General features: G+C 36.9%; 1 protein-coding gene across 4 annotated transcripts in view; it reads right to left on the bottom strand.

Moving 5' to 3' along the window:
• Positions 1-3,389: 3,389 nt before the first annotated feature.
• LOC104865492 (zinc finger protein 709) overlaps positions 3,390-20,918 on the bottom strand; it is a 19,520-nt gene continuing 1,991 nt past the window's right edge. The window contains exons 1-4 of one of the 4 annotated variants that reach the window (XM_033756081.1): positions 20,515-20,645; positions 10,814-10,940; positions 10,559-10,619; positions 3,390-8,798 (exon numbers count right to left, since the gene is read on the bottom strand). In XM_033756081.1, the coding sequence (XP_033611972.1) occupies positions 6,779-8,798; positions 10,559-10,619; positions 10,814-10,940; positions 20,515-20,628 (2,322 nt within the window). In that variant the 5' untranslated portion in view covers positions 20,629-20,645 and the 3' untranslated portion in view covers positions 3,390-6,778. Of the gene's footprint in view, positions 8,799-10,376; positions 10,415-10,558; positions 10,620-10,813; positions 10,941-12,969; positions 13,553-20,514; positions 20,646-20,918 lie in introns of those variants that run through there. The other 3 variants (XM_010629020.3, XM_010629019.3, XM_010629021.3) reach the window with 3 other exon arrangements.

Below are 20,918 nucleotides of genomic sequence, written 5' to 3'. Positions count from 1 at the left end.
GGAATAGAGTAATTTTGAGTAGACACCAATCTCCAACATACATGGACTAGAGATCTTCAATCTCCCAGAGGCAGTAAATATCCCAAGCGAGGCAACAGTGGTCCATTGCTGGGATATTAAGCCTCCTTGGGTTCTTTCTCCCAGAGAACTTCTAAGGCAGATTTCATTGCTAAATTGCCACTTTCCAAAATAATTATGGCCCATCAAACAGCTCTACTCACGGTCCCATTCCAGATCGTGGGTTAGAGACAAGACACTCTACAGAAGAGCTTCGAACGATTTGTAATGGATAGTTCCACAGGGCCAACATTGATATGTGGGGCCCTGAGTATTTTTGTGACAAGTGCAATGGAAAATCGTTAAGTTCCTACATGATGCCTTCCACCTAGTGTGCCATGTCACCACCTCTATGGCAGACTATTTGTCCTGCCTGGATTCTATAGCATGGTAACTCAGGTTGTATCTGTGCCTGCCATGTTACCAAGACTCATCCTTCCACATTGCCCGAATCAGTACAAAGAAAGGGTCCTTTCCTGGAAAACGCTGGCAAACAGACTTCACTCATATGCCCATATGTAAGTACACTCACATCCTGGTATACACTGACAACTTTACTGGGTGGACAGAAGCCTTGCCCACCAGGTCTGAATGGGCGTTGGAGGTGCTAAGTCCTTCTTTAAAAAGTGATTTCTTCATTTGTACTGACTAAGTCTATCAAGAGCAATAATCACATGCCAAGTCATTCAAGAAGTTGCCACAGCACTGGGAATTAAGTACCATCACCACACTGTATGCAGACTCCGATCATCAGCATCTTCAATATTTTCATAAGAAAAGAGAACAAATATTGCTGTGGTGACTCTAGTAAAAAAATAAATGAGTACAAGGTGCCATGAAAATATGAAAGAAGGAGTGTGAAACTGACAAGATCATAGAAGAGGTGGCACTTTATACCTGCAATCATTTGAACTACATAGTTTACTAGGAAATGATGGATTCACATTGAGAACAGAGACTACAGCAAGCAAAGGCATGTGAGCTGCTGAGCACGGAGAGATGGCATTCTTAAAATGTACCAATAAACTTAATTTAAAAAATTGGGCTGTGTGTAGACTGTGAAGTATCTGAGAGAATTATTACTCTTGTGTCTGCAAAAGCCTAGGTAAAAGGTTTTGCCACCATGTAAGTTGAACCCAGATTGTCAGGGTGAAGAAGTATATTTCAATTCTCCTGTTTCAGGAAGTTCTCTACTGTTCTGCTATTGTCTTTTTTTGGGCAAATATAACATACTTCATGGACATATTCTCATCTCAGCAGAAATGTGAAAAGAGGAGCCAGGGATTTAGCTCACTGGTTCCATTGCCTGCCTCACAAGTGCAAGGATTCTGAGTTTGATACTGGGCACACACACACACACACACACACAAAAAAAAAAAAAAAAAAAAAAAAAAGAAATGTGAAAACAGCTTACAAGAATGGCAAATTGTTGGTCAACAAAAATGAATGCCCCATTAGCTGATCCGTATTGTTGGTTCTGTCACACAAAGGCTACACAGCACAGCCACCAAATACTAGAGTGAAATGGAGATTGGCATAAGGGTCAATCCTGAAGTTTCCAAATACACCAACTTCTCCTTGTACATATAATACAGACTTAATTATTCAATCATGGTGGAAATCAAAATGTATATGTATACAGAATCATCAATATTAAGGCATTTTTAATTTCCCAGCCTTCTTTATCTGTTGGAAAACAGAGATAACATTAAGGTGAAGGAAGACCTTTTTTTTTGACTCAAGGATAATACACCTGGCCCTGTATCACTAATGCAAAAGTCTAGTTCCTTGGACACTTAATATTACAAAGAGCATTCTGATATCAGTTAAAATCTCAGTGTATTCATCGGCCAGCCTTATTTATTCAAAAGAGGAAAAAAAAGCAGCAAATAAATATATGAAAAAATGTTCCACATCCCTGGTCATTTGAGAGATGCAGATGAAAACAACACTGGGATTCCACCTCACCCCAGAAAGAATGGCTGCTATTAAGAAATCAACCAATAACAAATGTTGGTGGGGCTGTGGGGAGAAAGGAACCCTTTTCCATTGTTGGTGGGAGTGCAGACTGGTGCAACCACTATGGAAATCAATATGGAGATACCTAAAAAACCTAGGATGAGGCCCCATTTGACCCAGCTATCCCTCTGCTGGGTATCTTTCCAAAAGAATTAAAAGAATCATACCGCAGTGATATAGGTGCACCCATATTTATAGCAGTACGGTTTGTAATAGCTAAAGCTTGGAAACAGCCCAATTGCCCATCAACTGGAGACTGGATAAAGAAGATGTGGTTTTTCTATAAAATGGAATACTACTCAGCTATAAAGAATGACAACTTAGTCATTCATAGGAAAATGGATACATATTGATGTCATACTCTTAAGTGAAATAAGTCACACATGTGTAAATTCTGAACAGTTTCTCTGGTGTGAAAAACTAAAAGTGTCAATAAGATCCAAATGGTATAACTGACAATGGGAAATAGGAAGAAAAGGGCTAAGGGTGTAGGGGAAGCGGGAAGGGTGGGGGAAGGAAATAAGGGAAAAGAAAAAATAAGAGAAAATGAAAAAATGGAAACAAAGTTTTTGTAACTAGGGAATGGAGGAGGGGGTGAAGGGAGAGCAGAGGAATGGGAAAAATATGAGAACCAAGACCTGTCATGTAAAGGTACAAGATCCCAATGATGAATGTAACTGTACTGTATACCTAAAATGTACCAATGAACTCAATGAGAAAAGAGAGAGAGAGGAAAAAAACAGGCTCAGAAAAAGGAAGTAATCAGTCTCAGGTACCCTAGTTTAAAAGCATAGTCATTACTATCACCCAGGCGCCACCTTTGACTGGGTAGACTTTTGAGGTCTCTGATCCTGTCTGTATCACTGTCTCCTTAACTGTGGTCATCCATGAGCCCAGAGACAGCTTTGTGCATGTGGAAAGTGACATTTTTGCTATCCCTCAATTTTCACTTCATTAAACCTTCAGTACATGAAGAATCAAGGCATTTGTTTTTTGTTGTTGTTTTTTTTGAGACACGGTCTCACTGTGTAGTTGAGACTGACCTCGAACTTACAATGTAGCCCAGGCTGGTCTTGAATGCACAGTGATCCTCCTGCCTCAGCCTCCCAAGTGCTGGGATTATAGGCATGTGCCACCATGCCCGGCAAGGCATTTATATGTAAGTAGGTAACACATTGCATATTTTTGGTCTGTCAGTGAAGCCATTTCCCACTATGGTATTCTCCATTCCTATCACCTTTTCCATAACAAACATACATTATGTAATCCTCACAAGGCAGGGAGCTTAGAAAACTTTCACTGGAGACATGAGATGAGCCAGAACCTTTCCTTTATTTTGTAATATTTCAACTCAACCAGCAGATGGACACATACCAAGGCATCTCATAATAGGATCCATAATGACAGGAGTACATTATAGACATGACAAGATCAATTCACAAATGATTCTCCTTCACAGAATAAAAGAATGAGGAAAAGACCAGACAGCAGAACAATTCATGATGCATGACATATGGATCAGAGAAAAAAATAAGGACAGAAGAGGGTAGAATTACACCCATACACATAATTTTAACTTTCCCACAGTAACCCAAGCTGAGAACTTGTGGTATTTTAAAATTTCTCTAGCTTTCAGGTGTTTCATCAGTAAAATCAATCAATCAGAACTGTACCTCAAAAGGTCCTTAAAATATTGAATATATAATGCATGGACAAAGACCTGCATATTGGATGTATTCATGTTCTAAGTGTATGTTTACGGGGTATTGAATGCAGACCTCAAATTTCCATATGCTTTCTAAAGAAGTAATTCTGGCCTTCAGCATGCATATTATAAAAATTAGGCCTGAAAGATGCAAAATGGCCACAGATGTGAAATGTGCCCCTTAAAATTCTAATGGGGTGTTTCCATTTTGAAAGAGGAAGAAGCCAATGAAGACATTACTGCACTAAACTGAGGTGTTAGGGGTAGGTGGGAAATGACAAGTAGGGTTATACTACTCGGAGAACACAGAACTCGCTGGTGTAGTAATTAATGGAGTGAGTTTGATAGAAGTCAGATATTCAAGCTAAGTGATAGGATGTGATCCTGTCAATCACCTGTTTTTTTTTGGAAAAGAAGTGGTAAGTGGGGAAATGAACTACATTTGGAAGTACATTGCACTGGTCTGACTTTGTGAAATTAAAACTTGCCACCACACTGCAGATTCTATGCTGATTCTCCGACGATCTCAGAAACTTCATCTTTAATATTCTTTTTCTGTCCTCTATAACAATTTTTGACTATGCTGATAGAAGCTTAATTCACTCAGGAAGCAGCCAGCACTGATAACATGGAAAATTATTTTATGAGCCTGGCAAAGATTTGTATCTGTCATTTACTTTTAATACTCACTTTGAGGATTTCAAAATAAATGGTGATCAAACTTGTCTTTCCTTCAGGAAAACTTTGTGCCTAATTCAGTTCATCAAGTCTATAATTGCATTATTTCTTCTAAATTCTAATTGCAAAAGATTGCTTAAATTTTTGTCCTCAAAATACTTCAAAGTGTGCACTGTATGTCAACATAAATACTTCTGGAGGACACATGAAACCTCATACAATCCACTACATTGTTCAACACACAATATAACCTCATATAATTTCTGTGTTCTGAATGTGTAGTTAACTCAAAATCCATGTCTTAAAACCTAATTCCCAAGGTAATGATATGAGAACTTGACTAGAAGTCACCATAGGTAAAACATTTCTCATTCGATATTGAAGTTGCCAGTGCTTGGATGCTGGATTTCCGAGGCTTCACAACTGTGAGAAATAATTATTTCATAAGGTGAACAATTGTATGGTATTTCAGTTAGGTCCACTGCAATGCACTAAGACAGGGTCAAGTATTAAAGTATTATGCATTTTAATGAATACATGTTTGAAGAACACATCCTCCCCATCCAACTTAGAGAGCAGGGGCACGTACTTAACATTTTGTTTATGGTTTCCTTTCCTCTCCTCACTTACCACTGTCCTTCTGGCTCTAGATCATGTTTCTTAATTTCTTTATCATCATTGTCTGAAACATGAACTGTTGTTTGTGACCTATAAAGATTGCATTCATTGTGTATTGTTGGTACATGACATTAAATCTTTCTATGTCCCCTCCTTCCTATCCTTGGCCTCCTGATTCCCTTCCATTTGCCAAAGAGCTATCTCTCTGTTTCCTCATATATGTCCACTAATAGGTGAATGAAGACAATATATCTATGCATAATGGAATACTACTTGGCTATAAAGAAAGATAAATTCAAGGTATTTGTAGGACAATACATAGACTTTAAAAACAATGTTAAGTGAATTAAATCAGTCGAGCTTTAAGTGCTTTTAAAATGTAGAAAGTTTTCTGAACATGTATGTAAGAACTTTGTCAAAATGTGATGAAACAAATTCACGATGTCAATTGTTTCCAAATTATATCCTCAAAAAACTACATTTCCAATGAACCAAGTACAAATTTCACTGAAATGCTCAATAATTTCAGTACAAACTAAATTACACTTGTAGAAATTGAAGGAGTCTATGGATACAGCATGCAATCATAGTCATGTAATTTTTGCTACCTTTAATTGGATTCATTTCATTAAGAAACAAAATCATATATTGAACATTTACAGTGTAATCTGTTGCTGTTCATATTGTGAAATTAGGACATTCTTTCTTGGTGGCACTAGCTTCCCCTACACAATAACCTTTTGGATATATGTAGAAAACACTAGGAACAACTTTGAGCCAATTGTAATGTACATGGCACCGTTTCAATCTCTGCAATCACTATGGGATCTATGCCACTTTGTATTCTACAAGAGAAACACTGCGCTTTCTCATTAACATCAATTTCCCCACCTACACACATGGCAACCAACACTAAACTCTCTGCTTCTTCAAAGGTGTCAACTTTAGACGTTAAAAACCTTTTATTTGCCTATGTGTGGCATATTTCAAATAATGACCTCTTGGTTGATCTACATTTTTCACAAATGGAGGATTTCCTTTCAAGACTCAATAAAGTATCATTGTATGAATAAAATCTACCCATACAACCAAGGCGATGGTTTGCATGTAAAAATGTCCCTAAAAGGCCTGTATTGAAGACTTGGAGGCAAGGTGCTTTGTTATTCTGAATTTAACATTATGCCCTTTCCAACCTTATCAGTGTATTAATCCACAGATACATCAGAGGAAGGCCTCTACAGGTGTGCTGTGAATCAGTATAACACCTGTGTATATCTGTCACTCTGATTCTTAGTTTTCTCACATTTGGTATTTATACTAAATCTCATTTTGAGTTTTCTGATGTTATAAGAATCAAAAAACCTTTCACACATTATTTACATAGGCTTTCTCTTCACTGGCAGTTCATGATTTTCATGGTAAGTGGAAAAATGCAAGTGTCTCCCACATTTATTGCACACAATGGCTTCCTTTATATAAATCTTCATGAACTTGAATGCACTAAAAAAATAAAACATTTCCCATATTTTTCACATGTTCTGATTCTCTGTTCTATGGATTCTTTCAGGTATATAATAATACTGGTACACTGATTTTTAAATATTGCAAAAGTGCTTCTCTGCACTGTCCTTTCATGTCAGCACAAGTCACGTTTATGTATTCAGAGTTAATTTCCTTTTAATTTTTTAATATCTGTGATTGTTACCAGAATAACTGAAAGGTGTTTCCATATTGCTTACGTACAGAGGGTTCTTCCTCATTGTGAGTCCTTTCATGTTTCTGACAATGACTGTGTCTGGTAAAAGCTTTCCCACACTGCTTACATTCATAGGGTTTCTCCCCAGTGTGAGTCCTTTCATGTATTTTACAATGACTCTGTCTCTTGAAAGCTTTGCCACAGTGCTTACATACATAAGGTTTCTCCCCAGTGTGAGTCTTTTCATGTGTTTTACAATGACTCTGTCTCTTGAAAGCTTTCCCACATTGGTTACATATATAGGGATTCTCCCCACTGTGAGTCCTTTCATGTATTTTACATTCACTCTGCCTGCTGAAAGCTTTTCCACATTGCTTACACACATAGGGCTTCTCTCCAGTGTGAGTCCTTTCATGTATTTTACATACACTGTGCCTGCTGAAAGCTTTCCCACATTGCTTACATATATAGGGTTTCTCCCCAGTGTGAGTCCGTTCATGTATTTGACAAGAACCATGGGTGCTGAAAGCTTTCCCACATTGCTTACATACATGGGTTTTTATCCCAGTGTGAGTCCTTTCATGTGTTTGACAAGAACTGTGTGTACTGAAAGCTTTCCCACATTGCTTACATACATATGGTTTTTCCCCAGTGTGAGTTCTTTCATGTGTTTGACAATTACCATGTGTACTGAAAGCTTTCCCACACTGCTTGCATACATAGGGTTTCTCCCCAGTGTGAGTTCGTTCATGTCTTCTGCAATGACTGTGTGTGCTGAAAGCTTTCCCACATTGTTTACATACATAGGGTTTCTCCCCAGTGTGGGTCCTTTCATGTATTTTACATACACTGTGCCTGCTAAAAGCTTTCCCACACTGCTTACATATATAGTGTTTCTCCCCAGTGTGAGTTTGCTCATGTATTAGACAAGAACTGTGTGTAGTGAAAGCTTTTCCACATTGATTACATACATAGGGTTTTTCCTGAGTATGAGTTCTTTCATGTGTTTGACAGTTACCATGTATGCTGAAAGCTTTCCCACATTGTTTACATACATAAGGTTTCTCTCCAGTGTGAGTCCTTTCATGTATTTGACAATTACCCTGAGTGCTGAAAGCTTTCCCACACTGCTTACATACATAGGGTTTTACCCCAGTGTGAGATCGTTCATGTCTTTGACAATAACTGTGTGTGCTGAAAGCTTTGCCACACTGCTTACATACAAAGGGTTTCTCCCCAGTGTGGGTCCTTTCATGTATTTGACAAGAACTGTGCCTGCTGAAAGCTTTTCCACACTGTTTACATATGTAGGGTTTCTTCCCAGTGTGAATTCTTTCATGTCTTCGACAATGACTCTGTATGCTGAAAGCTTTTCCACATTGCTTACATACATAGGGTTTTCCAACAATGTGAGGACTTCCATGGTTACCAAATGAAGTGTTAGTATTTATGGATTTCCAAGAGTATTCATGCACATAGGATTTTGTTCCAGTCTGAGCACTTTCATGTTTCTGAGCATCAAGGTGAGAATTCAAACCTTTTCCACGTTGTATACATATATAGGTAGTCACGCTACTGTGGTTTCTTTCCTGGATTTGGACATAGCTGGGTGTACTAAAGGCTCTCACATCTTGCTCATATAGAAGGGATTTCTCTTCAGTATTATTACCTTCAGTGCAATCAGAGTAGGATTTTCCATATTGCTTATATCCATAGGGTTTTTCTTCAGGATTTGTTTTTGCATATTTCTGAATGGACTGAAAGTCAGTGGATGTTTTCTCACGTCTGCTACAGTTATACACCTTCTGTTCAAATCCATGGAGCTCATACGATTTGAGTCCTGTGTTATATATGATGGGCATGGTTGGCAATGAATGACCAATCAGAGGCTTTTCACATGCAAGGCTTTCACCTGCTTTTATACCAAGCAGTTTCATGTGCACAGTTGTGTTGGGATTCATAAAAACCTTCTCTTTATGTTGATACCATAATTTATATTGTGAGCATTTATCTACTTCTGCACTTCTGTCAAAGGAAACAAAACAAAACAAAACAAAACAAAACAAAACAAAACAAAACAACTAGTCACATCTAAAAGTGTCTTTATATTAATGGTTTATCAGGAGATCTGATTTGATGACCCCTAAGCATATATGATCATGAATTTACTGTACACTCTAGATGATGCCTTGCACACAGCTTTTACCAAAACAGTATTCATTTGAGAGTTTGGAAGTGGTATGTTTGCGATACATGCTGGTTACTTTCATTTTGAACAATTGGTACATATGTATACCATACATTGATTTTTTTTCACACCTTTTTCCTCCATGATTTTACCCTCCCCCCACTACTGAGCCTGTTCACCCTCTCCAAAATGTCTGCCTCTCTTTTCTACCATCTCTCCTTTATTCTACTTAGTTCATATTTTGCATCTTATATAAAATATATGTGGTATTAAATTTTATTTAACATGATTAAATCTTATTTAATATGATTTGGCTCCCAGATCCATGTATTTTTTGGCAAAAGACATCATTTCATTCCCTCTCTCTCTCTCTCTCTCTCTCTCTCTCTATATATATATATATATATATATATATACACACACACACACACACACACACACACACACCACATAATTTTTAGCGCTGGAGAGTGAAGCCAGGGTTTTAGCACTGAGCTACATTTTTAGTTATTTATCTTTTATTATGAGACTGAGTCTTATCAATTATTAATAGGCTGAGCATGAATGCACCTCAGCTTCCCAGTAAGCTCCATCCTGCCCGAGCTATACCATATTTCCTTTCTACTCATCTGTGAATGGGCATCTAGGATGTTTTCAGAGCTTTACTTTTATAAGTTTTACTGCTACAATCATAGATATGCCTGTATCAGTATAATATAATTTCACTTAGGGGGAATACACCCAGTAGAAGTAAAGTTGGATAAAATGAAATTTCTATTTTTATTTTTTTGAGGGACTTGTACACACATTCCCATAAGTGTTATAATACAGTGACATTCCCACCAATGTTATGGGGAGGTGCTTTTTAATACTGTATTTTGGAATAAAAATGGATTAAATGTTTTGGAGGTTTGCTTGAAAACAGCTATTATCAAAACAGGGGCATTCATTTGAATTTGGAATAGCTCCTCAAAGTTACCCACATTGCAAATACTGAAAGTGTGTAGCACATTTAAATACATACGGCATTAAATATATAATTTGTTTGATAAGAAAGCAGTCTTTTGAAAATATATGTATATGTAATTAGATATTCTGTACTTGACTCTCATCTAAACATGAAAAATTTTAAATATATACTTGTAATGCATAAAACAATTTCATTCAAGTTTCATAATTTTGAGCATTGAAAATAATTATTATACATTATAAAATGTCACTTGTGCCATGTCAATATTTAATTTCAGATACATAAATATTTCAAATATTCAATTGTCAGATTCTAGACACTAAACGTATGCATCTTTGGAGAAATTTTGTACAATTAAAGAAATCTGAACATGGCCTCAATGTTTGTTTTTTGGATTTTTTAACACAAGGTCTACCTACATAGTTCAGCCCAGCCATGAACTTACTGTAGCACAGGCTGGTCTCAAACTCCTGGCAATCCTCCTGTCTCCTTTCCAAGTGCTGGAATTACAGGCATGTGCCACCATGACTGGCTCTCTGAATTTTTTTTAACACGGCCTCATTTATCCAGTTTGTTTGGTTATATTATTTCTGACCTTTGGGAAACAGTGTGGTAAATGCAAATCACCTTAAAATTTTCTTGAAATTTTTGTACTCATCCTCAATTTGCTGGTCATCCCAGTTTCTTCCTAAAGTATAGAAAAAGAAATATAATAATAAGTTACTAGCTTACATAAAGTGTTAGCTTCCAGTTAGATTCATGATATAATGTGACCATTCCCAGAAGATTTATGAAAATATTTCTACATTCCAACAAAGCAAATTGCACTGATGAGCAATAACTAATGCTCTCTGAATAAATGAGAACAGATATCTTCCTTACCTATAGCAGTCACATTTGTAAAGTTTTCCCACATCACATCTCTGTGGAGCTTCTTCTGGGATGGATCCAACAAAGCCCACTCCTCCATGGTGAAGTTCACGGCCACATCCTCAAAGGTCACTGCCTTCTAAATCATCAAGAAATATATTTCCAAGAAGAGTGAGACTCACAATATGAAATATCTCACATCTACTCATAAAAAGCCAAAATGAAGCTGAGTCCCACGACAGTTACTCCATACCTTGGTCATCAAACACACTTAATCTTTATCCATATGTACTTATCACAAAGGAATTTTGATGCTAGATGGGAATTCACTGCTAATGAAACAACAGAATGGGAATACTGGTTCTTGGGCTGGCTAACATTTTATTTCCCCACTGTCTGTAAAGCATGATTCATGGAGAGAGCCTACTCATCAGACAGGGTAAAAAGAACTGGGGTAGATGAGAATCTAATGACTTGACCTGACAGAACATAGGAAACATCTCTATTTCAAGTTATTATTTAGGAAACAGATTCCTTTCCTCTTCTGATTAAACTTAAAACAGCACTGGGAAACTTGAAATTGGGTTTCATAGACAAAACTGTAATTAAACACAAAGTAAAATCCATGAATGGTAATTTAAAATGTTAATGAAAAGTATTATAGTATTCACTGGAGAATATCTAACAGTGAAATTTAGCGACTAATCACAGGAACAGGAGTCAGTTGTTAAATGAAGAATGCATGTAGCCTATTGCATTTTAGGCACATTCATTAAGCATGTTGGGCAAATAAACACAGCATTACTGAAAAGACAAATGTCTCCAAACTATGTATTATTTCTGTAATGTCTAATACTTAGGACAAATAAACTACCTTATACATTTTGGATACTGAGACGCCCCAAAAAAGCAACCTCAAAAAACATAGTTTCCTTGTTTGAGGCAGAAAGCAGTGAAATGGAGCACAGTTTTATATGACCTATTGATCACAGGATATAGGCAAAACAGCTGTGCCAAAGGGTCAGAAAAATTTATCAGTGCACTCTTTCAACTGAGCTCAATTCGAAGGAGTATTTGCTTCCAACAGTTCCTCATGGGATAATAAAGCTGATTCATTTGAAGTAAATTGTCAGACATAAACAAACTTTTTGGTATGTAAAAATGCCTCGTATTCCATGGGTGTACATATTATCTCAAGGGTTATATATACACTTCTGAATCACAACAAACAATTGAAAAATTAATTATCACTGCTATTCTTGGCTCTATGATCATAGTATGTGAGTTTTTTCAAGATAGGGTCACTCTTTGTAATTCAGGTTGGCCGTGAATTCACTATGTAGCCCAGGTGGCCTTTTACTCTTGGTGATCCTCCTGCCCCAACCTCCCAACTGCTGGGATTACGGGCACGTACAGGTCTGGTGGTTTTATGTGCTCAATCATTGACTTACAGCCTTGGCTAGTAAGCTCCTTTACTGCATACTTTATATGTCTTTCTATCCTCCAAGGTGTTCATTGCAGAAGTAGACAGAGCAGTGGCTCCATTAATGCCAGTTTCTCTGTCAAAGATACTTGCCATTTCCAGTGAGTTTTATAGAGTCAAGTAGGTTCATGATTCTGTGATATCTTGTTAGTAATATTTTAATTTCATTGATCTCTTGCAATGATCCACAGCTCCTTTATTAATAAGCCAAAATTTCATTTTAAGACACAGCTTTTTCTTTACTAGTACAGGTTTGCCATACCAAATGATCACATTTATCATGTGGAATTTGTACCTGTGCATAATATATCGCAATTCTTTTTTTCCCATTCCCCTCCGACCTTCATTCCCTTTGCATTTACAAAAGCTTTGCTTCTATTTTTTCTTCCATTCTTTTTAAAACCCCCTTTCCTATCCTCCCCTCCAATCTCACTCCCTTATTTCTCTTCCCATTATACAAGTTTTTCCTACATCCCAATATCTGTTCTCCAATTTGCTCCTTGCTTATCCTTTCGGTTTCTCACATGAGAGAAACAATGCAACATTTAGATTAAATTTTATCTGATTTATATCACTTAAAATAATGGACTTGAGATGTGTCCATTATTTTTAAAAAGTCTTAAGTTTATCCTTTTTTATTGCAGAATAGTAATCCAAGTGTATATAAGTACCATATTTTCTTTACCCATTTCTCTGTGGATGGGCAGTTCAGTCAACGAACTTGTGTGTAGGCAATGACAGGATACAGTGAAATCTAAGGAAAGGCTGAAGGTTTTAGCAGGTAGAACTTTGAAGAACTTGGCTTCATAGCAGACTCTCATGCTTTATCAGTTCACTTATTTTTAGCAAAGAAAATGAAAAGGTGCTGTGAAGGGAATATAATCATTACAATATAAACAAAGAAACTGGAGTAATATGACAGTAGTATGCAAATGAACCAGTACAAAAGGGAAGGAGATATTAAAATCTCTCAGACAGGCAATGTACTTCATTCAAGGTCACAAAGGAAAATTAAATTATGAAGACTACTAATACTTCTAATCACGAGTGTGAGAATGACCCACCATCAGTCATTCCTTGTGATGAAGCAGAAACACTGCGAACTTTGTGTAGTACACAGTCCTCACATGTTGAAAATTTGTCTCCTTCAACACATTAATTACACCACAGGAAAGATCAGACCTGGAGTTATCTGAGAGCCTCAAAGGTCATCCCGACTGCTTTCAGAGATGCCTCTCATATTAGTAAAGCACATGTCTGTGTGTGGGTCTAACCATGCATCAAGTAGGCACAGCTTTACTTCTGTTCGGTGGTTCCTTCCACTCACGACTTTCTCTGCCCTCTGTTTCATGTCCATCAAGATGTGGGCAGCTGTCATTTTCCATTTTATTCTGCTGTGATGCTTGTTTTGAGCCTGGAGAAAGTGAACTAAAACCCTTACAAAGATGACCTAACATAACGCCTTTCCTCTTCAGTTGTGCACATGATACCTATTGTCCAATCAACAAAAAACATAATACAATTAATTTACTTCATTGTCTGACCTAAAAAAAACTACCTAAATGAGTCTCTAACATTCCGTTATCACATCACATTGTACAAATCCTTGTCCAATAACAGCAATATTTTATGTAAAAACCAAGCATTTTTCCAGAAAAAGCCTCACGAAAACCAGTTAAACATAAGAAAGTAGAGTCTACCAAAACCATGCGCACATGAAATACCTTCTCTCCAGCACTCTGCAGATTGCCATATTTAACAGTTCTTCTAGAGTTTTCGAGGCACAGAGATGTAGGGAGTGGGGAGTTATAATGTAAGGGAGTTCTCCAGGATAAAATGTACCAAGGACAACTACAGGGCCATCTGCCTTTTAACATGGGTCTCACCTTAAAGTCACTGATGTTTAAATCCTGCTCACAAGTTCAGTCTATTTGCCTACTTCTCAGCAACATTGCCAAGTTAAATGAGACAAAGGTGCTCAATCCAAGTCTTTCAGCACTAAGCAATAACCTTAGTCCTAACCCTGATTTTCAAGACACTACATGTACAGATCAAATAATCAAATCAGAATTATCCTTTTTTTCCCGTGCCTTGGTGATTATCTCACCAACGCAGTTGAATATTGCTCTGTGCCTAGAATTTACATGTTTTGTTTACCTTTGGAAAACCATCTCTTCATACAACTCCACTGACTCAGTTGTCCTAGTCATAACATATCTGCAGAGCGTAACATTATGTCAGAAAGGGAAATAAACATGGGAGTATTACATCCACATTTATTCTTTAGAATACTTCAACTGATGAAATATCAATTTTAATTTTATGAGTTTTATTATTTTAAACAATGGATACTAAATAGGAAAATATCAAAAATATTGAATTTTTAATACTCATTGTTTATAGAAAACCATAATTTTCTACATTGACTGCTGTGGTTTACAAAGTCTTAAAAAATGACAATAGAAATAAACTGCTATATGAGCTACAATGAAAATACCAATAGAACTCTATAAAAAAATCTTTATTTCTATTATCACACCTAAGGCAGTCTTCACACATAGCAAGTTTGTTCCTCACACACATGTATTGGTGACGTGCTTTCCTATGAAGCAGGCCATTCTTATCACCTCTCTTCCTGTTTTGTCAAGTTTCCCACTATGTTGTAAAACGTGTACTTAGCAGGGAACTAAGATACAAATAAAATAAAATATCCAATGTGCAATGAGTGCTTAGAATTGCAACATTTTTACATCAGCAATGTGCTTGCTTAACAAAACCTAGAACATCAGAAATCAAAAACTACATGAACCAAAATGAAAATATCAATAGAACTCTACAACAAAAATAATCTTTGCTTCAACTGTCACAACCAAGGCAGTCTTCACACATGACAACCGCATGTTCCATGCACATGTCTCGCTTATACTGACAGCAGATGTGCTTAAATTTCCCGTGTGGCAGGGCATTCCTCTCACTTCTCTTCCTGTTTTATCAGGAGCTTCCTCTGTTGTAAATGATCTTCTTCTCTGTTGTAAACGATTTCTTATGAGGTCCAGTCACAATACTCTAAGAAAATTTCTCTATGGTATTTTGTACTTATTATTTTCTTTGAAAACTGTCAAATTATTTATGCCACACATACAAAAACTTCCCTTTGTAAATTCATCTTCCAATGGGATTACAGGTGTATATATGCAACTTTAAGATACAGATCAAGATGAGATTTGTATATGCACCAATTCCTCATAATAAATATATCTGTTTTGGATATAAAATATATACAAATGCAACCATTATACTAAAAAAAAAAAAAAGATATGCTCGGCTAGACAAGGTCTCCCATGTCTAATTTAGAAAAGGTGGGTAGGAGAGCCATACATGGTAGTAAATACCTGCAAAACTCAGCATTAGGGAGACTGAGACAGGAGAATTCATGATTCAAGGTCAGCCTGGGCAAGAAAGTAAGACCCTGTCTACAAATAGTACATACATATATAAATAGGGAATCCCTGCAGAAATGTCATTAAATTACTATGATCTTTACCTGAAAATGGGCAACATGGTTACAAAAAAGATGGTAACACCTACACATATGGATTTTCACAGCTGGGATAAAACATGAACTAGTATATTACAAGAGTTTCTTAGAAAATAGCTTCTCATCTTGGCAAGAAGCTAAGTGGTAGCATCAGTCCCTAGCATGTACGATGTCCTAGGCCTAATCTGAAGTACTACATACACATGAACACACACACACACATAATCACACATAACATACACACTCACACAGTCAAAAATATCATAATTAAGTGATGGCTGTATATTTTATCAAAGATTAGAATAGTTCAGCGACAGAAATGTAAATCAACAAAGAAAAACCTCGTGATTATTTGAATCTTGGCATAAACATGTTTTCTACATCTCAATTTCTATTAATTATTCATTAAATGTCTGTAATAAAAAGTTGAAAGGGATTAGTTGCTAGATAAAGTACATATAGCAAAAACTAACATATGGGACTCTAAATAGAGACACTCTACAGGAATTATTTTAGGATCAGAAATGAGTCCAGGACAATCACTATCCCCACTGTTCTGTCACATGAGACCAAAATTCATGTGTCATGAGGATCGAAATGGAAGAGGCAAAATCATTATTCACAGATGATGAAAGGATCAAGATGTAACATGACAAGTCAAGGACAAGAAGATCTATCATGTTGGAGATTAACTGAAAAATAGTATAATCTTTCTCACAGTTTTATTACTCACTAAAACTGTATCAATACAAAAAGCCAAAGGATTCAGAATATAAAAACATAGTATAAAGGAATAGCTCTCAAATCTTTTTTAAATCAAGGTCAGTATTGACATAGTAACTGCAGAGAAACAAGTAGTCTTTGGTTTTAGGATGAGACTTACTGGAAATTTAAAAAAACGAGTTGTTATTTTTTCTTTTTGTCTTTCTTTTTTGGTCCTGGGAATCAAATTCAGAGCTTCCTGCTTGCCAGGCAGGTGCTATGCTGCTGAGTTTCATCCCTGGCCCTGTTATTAATAGAATCAAAAGTGAACGAATGTACTTAAGCGAACATAATGAACATTTTAGGGAAGAAACTATTTTTTTTTTTTTGGTACCGGGTATCGAACTCAGTTCCTTGCGCTTGAGAGGCAGGTGGTGGAACCACTCAACTAAATCCCCGGCCCAAGAAACTATGTTTTTAAAAACACATTTTAATTAGAGGATTGAACTTTTATAAATTTTTGCATAAACTTCTACAGGCAGCTTTAAATGGAATTATCAGACGGGTCATTCTGCTACTTGTCTCAATCTGTGCCAATATTTTGCTTTATATAAGAAAATCCTCACACATCTATGTGAATGAAGCCTTTATCAACAATGAGAAATCCTCACACTTCCAAGCATTTATATATCCACCTTTACAAAACATTATCAACAAATTCTTTAAAAATCAGCAACATAGTCATAGAGAGAAATACAATACGTAGATAATTTGACAGCCAGGCAGTTGGGTACGTTGAGGCAGAAGAAAACCACAAGTTCTTTCTCTCTCTCTCTTTTTTTTTTTTTTGGTACCAGGGATTGAACTCAGGTCCTTGTGCTTGCAAGGCAGGCCACTGAACTGCTGAGCTAAATCCCCAGCCCCTCTTTCTCTTTTTTTGAGACAGCATCTTGCTATGTAGTTTAGGCTGGTGATAAACTCGCTATGTAGGCCAGGCTGGCCTCCAACTCAAGGCAATCCTTCTGCCTTAGCCTTCCAAATGCTGGGATTTCAAGGTTTTACCACCATATCCACCTACAACACAAGTTCTTATTTACCCTGGGCTACATAATGAATTCAAGGTCACCTGAACACAAAGAGAATCCCTGTCTTAAAAAAACCAAAAGAAAAATAAATTGGGAGAAGGTAATCTGAACATGTAGAAAATACTGTACAGACTTAGAGTTGATGTGATATGCTATAAAATTTTCAAATTATATTCTTAATACAATTTAGATTAATATATAGTAATAATATAATTATATTCTTAATACAATTTCAAATTATATTTTAATACCACTGAAGCAACTATAAACATGACAAAAATTTTCTGCAATCCCTTCTGAAAAACAAAGTACAGCACTATGTTTTTCAAATCTCAAAAAGAAAGTAAAGAGAAGTTGCCTTTTCCAACTTTTGGGACATGATGTAGAGGTACAGTCATTTAAGTCTGACTATGGGACAACATTTAGACAGTGATAACTAGAAAAGAAAATAGCTTATTAAATAACTAGCCTCAACGTGAACTGAACACATAATATGTCAATAAATTACAGGTCTTACACAGGAAAGGGGGAAAAAGGCATAAAAGACAGGAAAAACAGAAATGAATATCAATTAAAATCAGTAAAATTCATTAAATTCAAAACAAATCTGCTGTATCTGGGGAAGTAGGAATTATTGTCCCCTATTGGGATTGCGGAGAGTGCGTATTAGGTTTAAATTGCTATATAATCTGGGAACAAGCAAACATGCTCCTGAGCATCAATGATATTTTCTCTAATCTGTTTCTAGGGTGGCAAAAAAGAATGTTTACAGCACATTTATATCACCAACAGAACTTGAAAAGTCTGCTTTCTCATAAGTGTGGAAATTAGTAAGATGCATTGCATCCACATGTTTTGTGAAGTATGGAATCATTAGTGGCTGACAAATCTGACTTAGCAAGTGTAGTGGACACATAAGCTTCTGAGTGACTTGGCAGCCTGAGAGAGCAAAAAGACCCTCGAGCTTACATTTCTATATCTCTGCACCCCAAACCCAAGCTGAGTGACTGAAAAAACTCCCAGCTGGTACTTGCACACTTTTTCTCTGCTCTCTTTTTCTTTTTGAGACAGGGTGACCCTATGTAGTTGAGGCTGTCCTGGAACTCATAGCAATACTTTTCCTTCAGCCTTACAAGGCCTGGGTTTACAGGCATGTGTCACCACGCCTAATGTTTATCTTCTTCTTCTTCCATTTCTACAGATTTTCTGGTTCTACTAGAGCAAAATCTCAAAAAACTTTCCACTGCTTGCTGTGCTATGATTACACAAACTGGGGGTGTAGAGGCCGGACTAAGGAGTGAGGGAACTGAAGCTCTGAGTTGACCTCAGTGTGCCCTTCTGCAGAGAACATTCCCATGGGCTTCTTCAGGGTGCTGACATGAGAGAGTTGGCAACAGAATGTGGGGAATTCAGAACTTGTGAGAATTTCAGGGACTGCAGACTCCTGCCACATATGTAACACAGATACTCGTGGTCATCTCTTTCCATGGACAGATGTAAGTCACTGCAAAGGAAAAAATGTCCCAAGTCTGAAAGGTGACAGTTCTAGGCAGACATGAGTTCATCCCATTAAGGCAAGAAAGAGCCAGTGGGAAAACAGAAGGGGGTAGAATAGAAAGTCATATACTTTCTCCAAGATTGAGGCAGTTAGGATGGTTCCCACAATCAGCATAATATGGAACTAAGAATGGAAATGTTCTCTTTAGCATTGTACATGCTTGGTGTCTTGTGGTCAGTGTTCAGCTGTCTGATCACTGACAATTTCTATCTTAAGCCTCTTTTCCTAATGGAACAAGGCAGACAGTATGATCAGAGTGGTGCACCTCTGTACAATACTAAAACAAGTAAGTAGACAATGAAATCAAACCAAAAGAAGAAAATAAAAGCCACATCATTGCCTTTTTTTTTTTTTAAAGTCAAAACATTCCTTGTAATGTATCCAAATTCATTTGCTTGGGAGAACCTGATCAGTACAGCACACAACAGAGTGTACAACCTGATAACTTTCACATTCTCCAAAGAAGCACTTTTACAAAGAGTTGAAGGAATGAGTCTACATATTCAGCTTTTGTTACCAAGGGAAAATATCTTGATCAACCCACAGTCTGTCCAAAATATAATGTATTGAAAATGTACTGAATATACAGCAAATACTGCTAAGTTTTTCCTCATTAAAAGTGATAAACACACTTATGTTGACTTGTATTTGAGAAAACATATGTAAGACAGCTTATTGCATGCTAAAACACAAAATATTTCATGTAATATATTGCTGCACTGCAAATCACTGGATGGCTTCACTTGGTGTCCTATCACTAATGGAGCAGGGACTCACAGCTGCTGCCCAGTATCTTGAGCAAGTATTATAGAACAGACTGCTAATGCAAACAGCATAAAATTCAAAATCACAGTAAATGTTCCACTGAATTCTTATCACTTTTTTGTTTATGCTTATCACTCTTTTCCTTGCATGTGTTACACAAGTTAATTGAGATTGGAGACCCAGCCCCAGTGATTTTACTTTATGCCGATTTGGTCATGCTCTATTATTATTAATTATTGATACTGGAATAATCTTCCCTCAGTGTTCCAAGTGGCTGAGATGAAAGTCGGGCAGCACCATGCCACACCGAAGTCTCATTTAAGCAAACACAATAATCCTGGTTAACAGTGATGGTTAAGAAACCCCGTATTTATAAGGCCAGGCATGTGGCACAGGTCTGTCATCACAGCAGTCCAGGAGGCTGAAATAATATCAAAAGTTTATTGCAGCTTGGGCAACATAGTAAGACCTGCTCTCAGAATTTTAAAAACCTTAAAAGGTGTAGAGAATGTAGTTCAGATAAAAATCCAGAGTTCAATCTTCTGCACAATAAAAACATCAACTACACTAAATCTGTTTTACCTTGGAAAAATCCCTTTCCATCACACCTAGCTGATGATATCCACCAGTTTTTAAGACAGACAAGGTGAGACATTTTCCTAATTTCCACAAGTTGCAGGCAAACTTGGTCCACATAGGAAGTTCAAGGCCACCCGGAAGTACACAGAACACCCTGTCTCAAAAAACAAAAAATCCACTAGGTTACTGATCAGTAGTAAGAGAAAAAAAATAGTTATCTAAAGTCTACTTAGTCTTTTCCTTCCTTAATGCCTGTGACATTGGACTCATCCTTAGATTGCTGCAGCACACAATTCTTTACAGTCACACCAACAATCTGACCTCAGGGAAAGACCCGCTCTGTTGGAGGTATGGATTTTACCACTATCCCCATACCCTCCTCTCCCACTGTCTTTCTCCTCCCCTTG

Source organism: Fukomys damarensis, unplaced genomic scaffold (assembly GCF_012274545.1).
Source record: "Fukomys damarensis isolate Sample0158 unplaced genomic scaffold, DMR_v1.0_HiC HiC_scaffold_25, whole genome shotgun sequence".
Taxonomy (NCBI): Eukaryota; Metazoa; Chordata; class Mammalia; order Rodentia; family Bathyergidae; genus Fukomys; species Fukomys damarensis.
The sequence above is the reverse complement of the archived record's forward strand: the minus strand, read 5'-3'. Positions and strand labels throughout refer to the sequence as shown.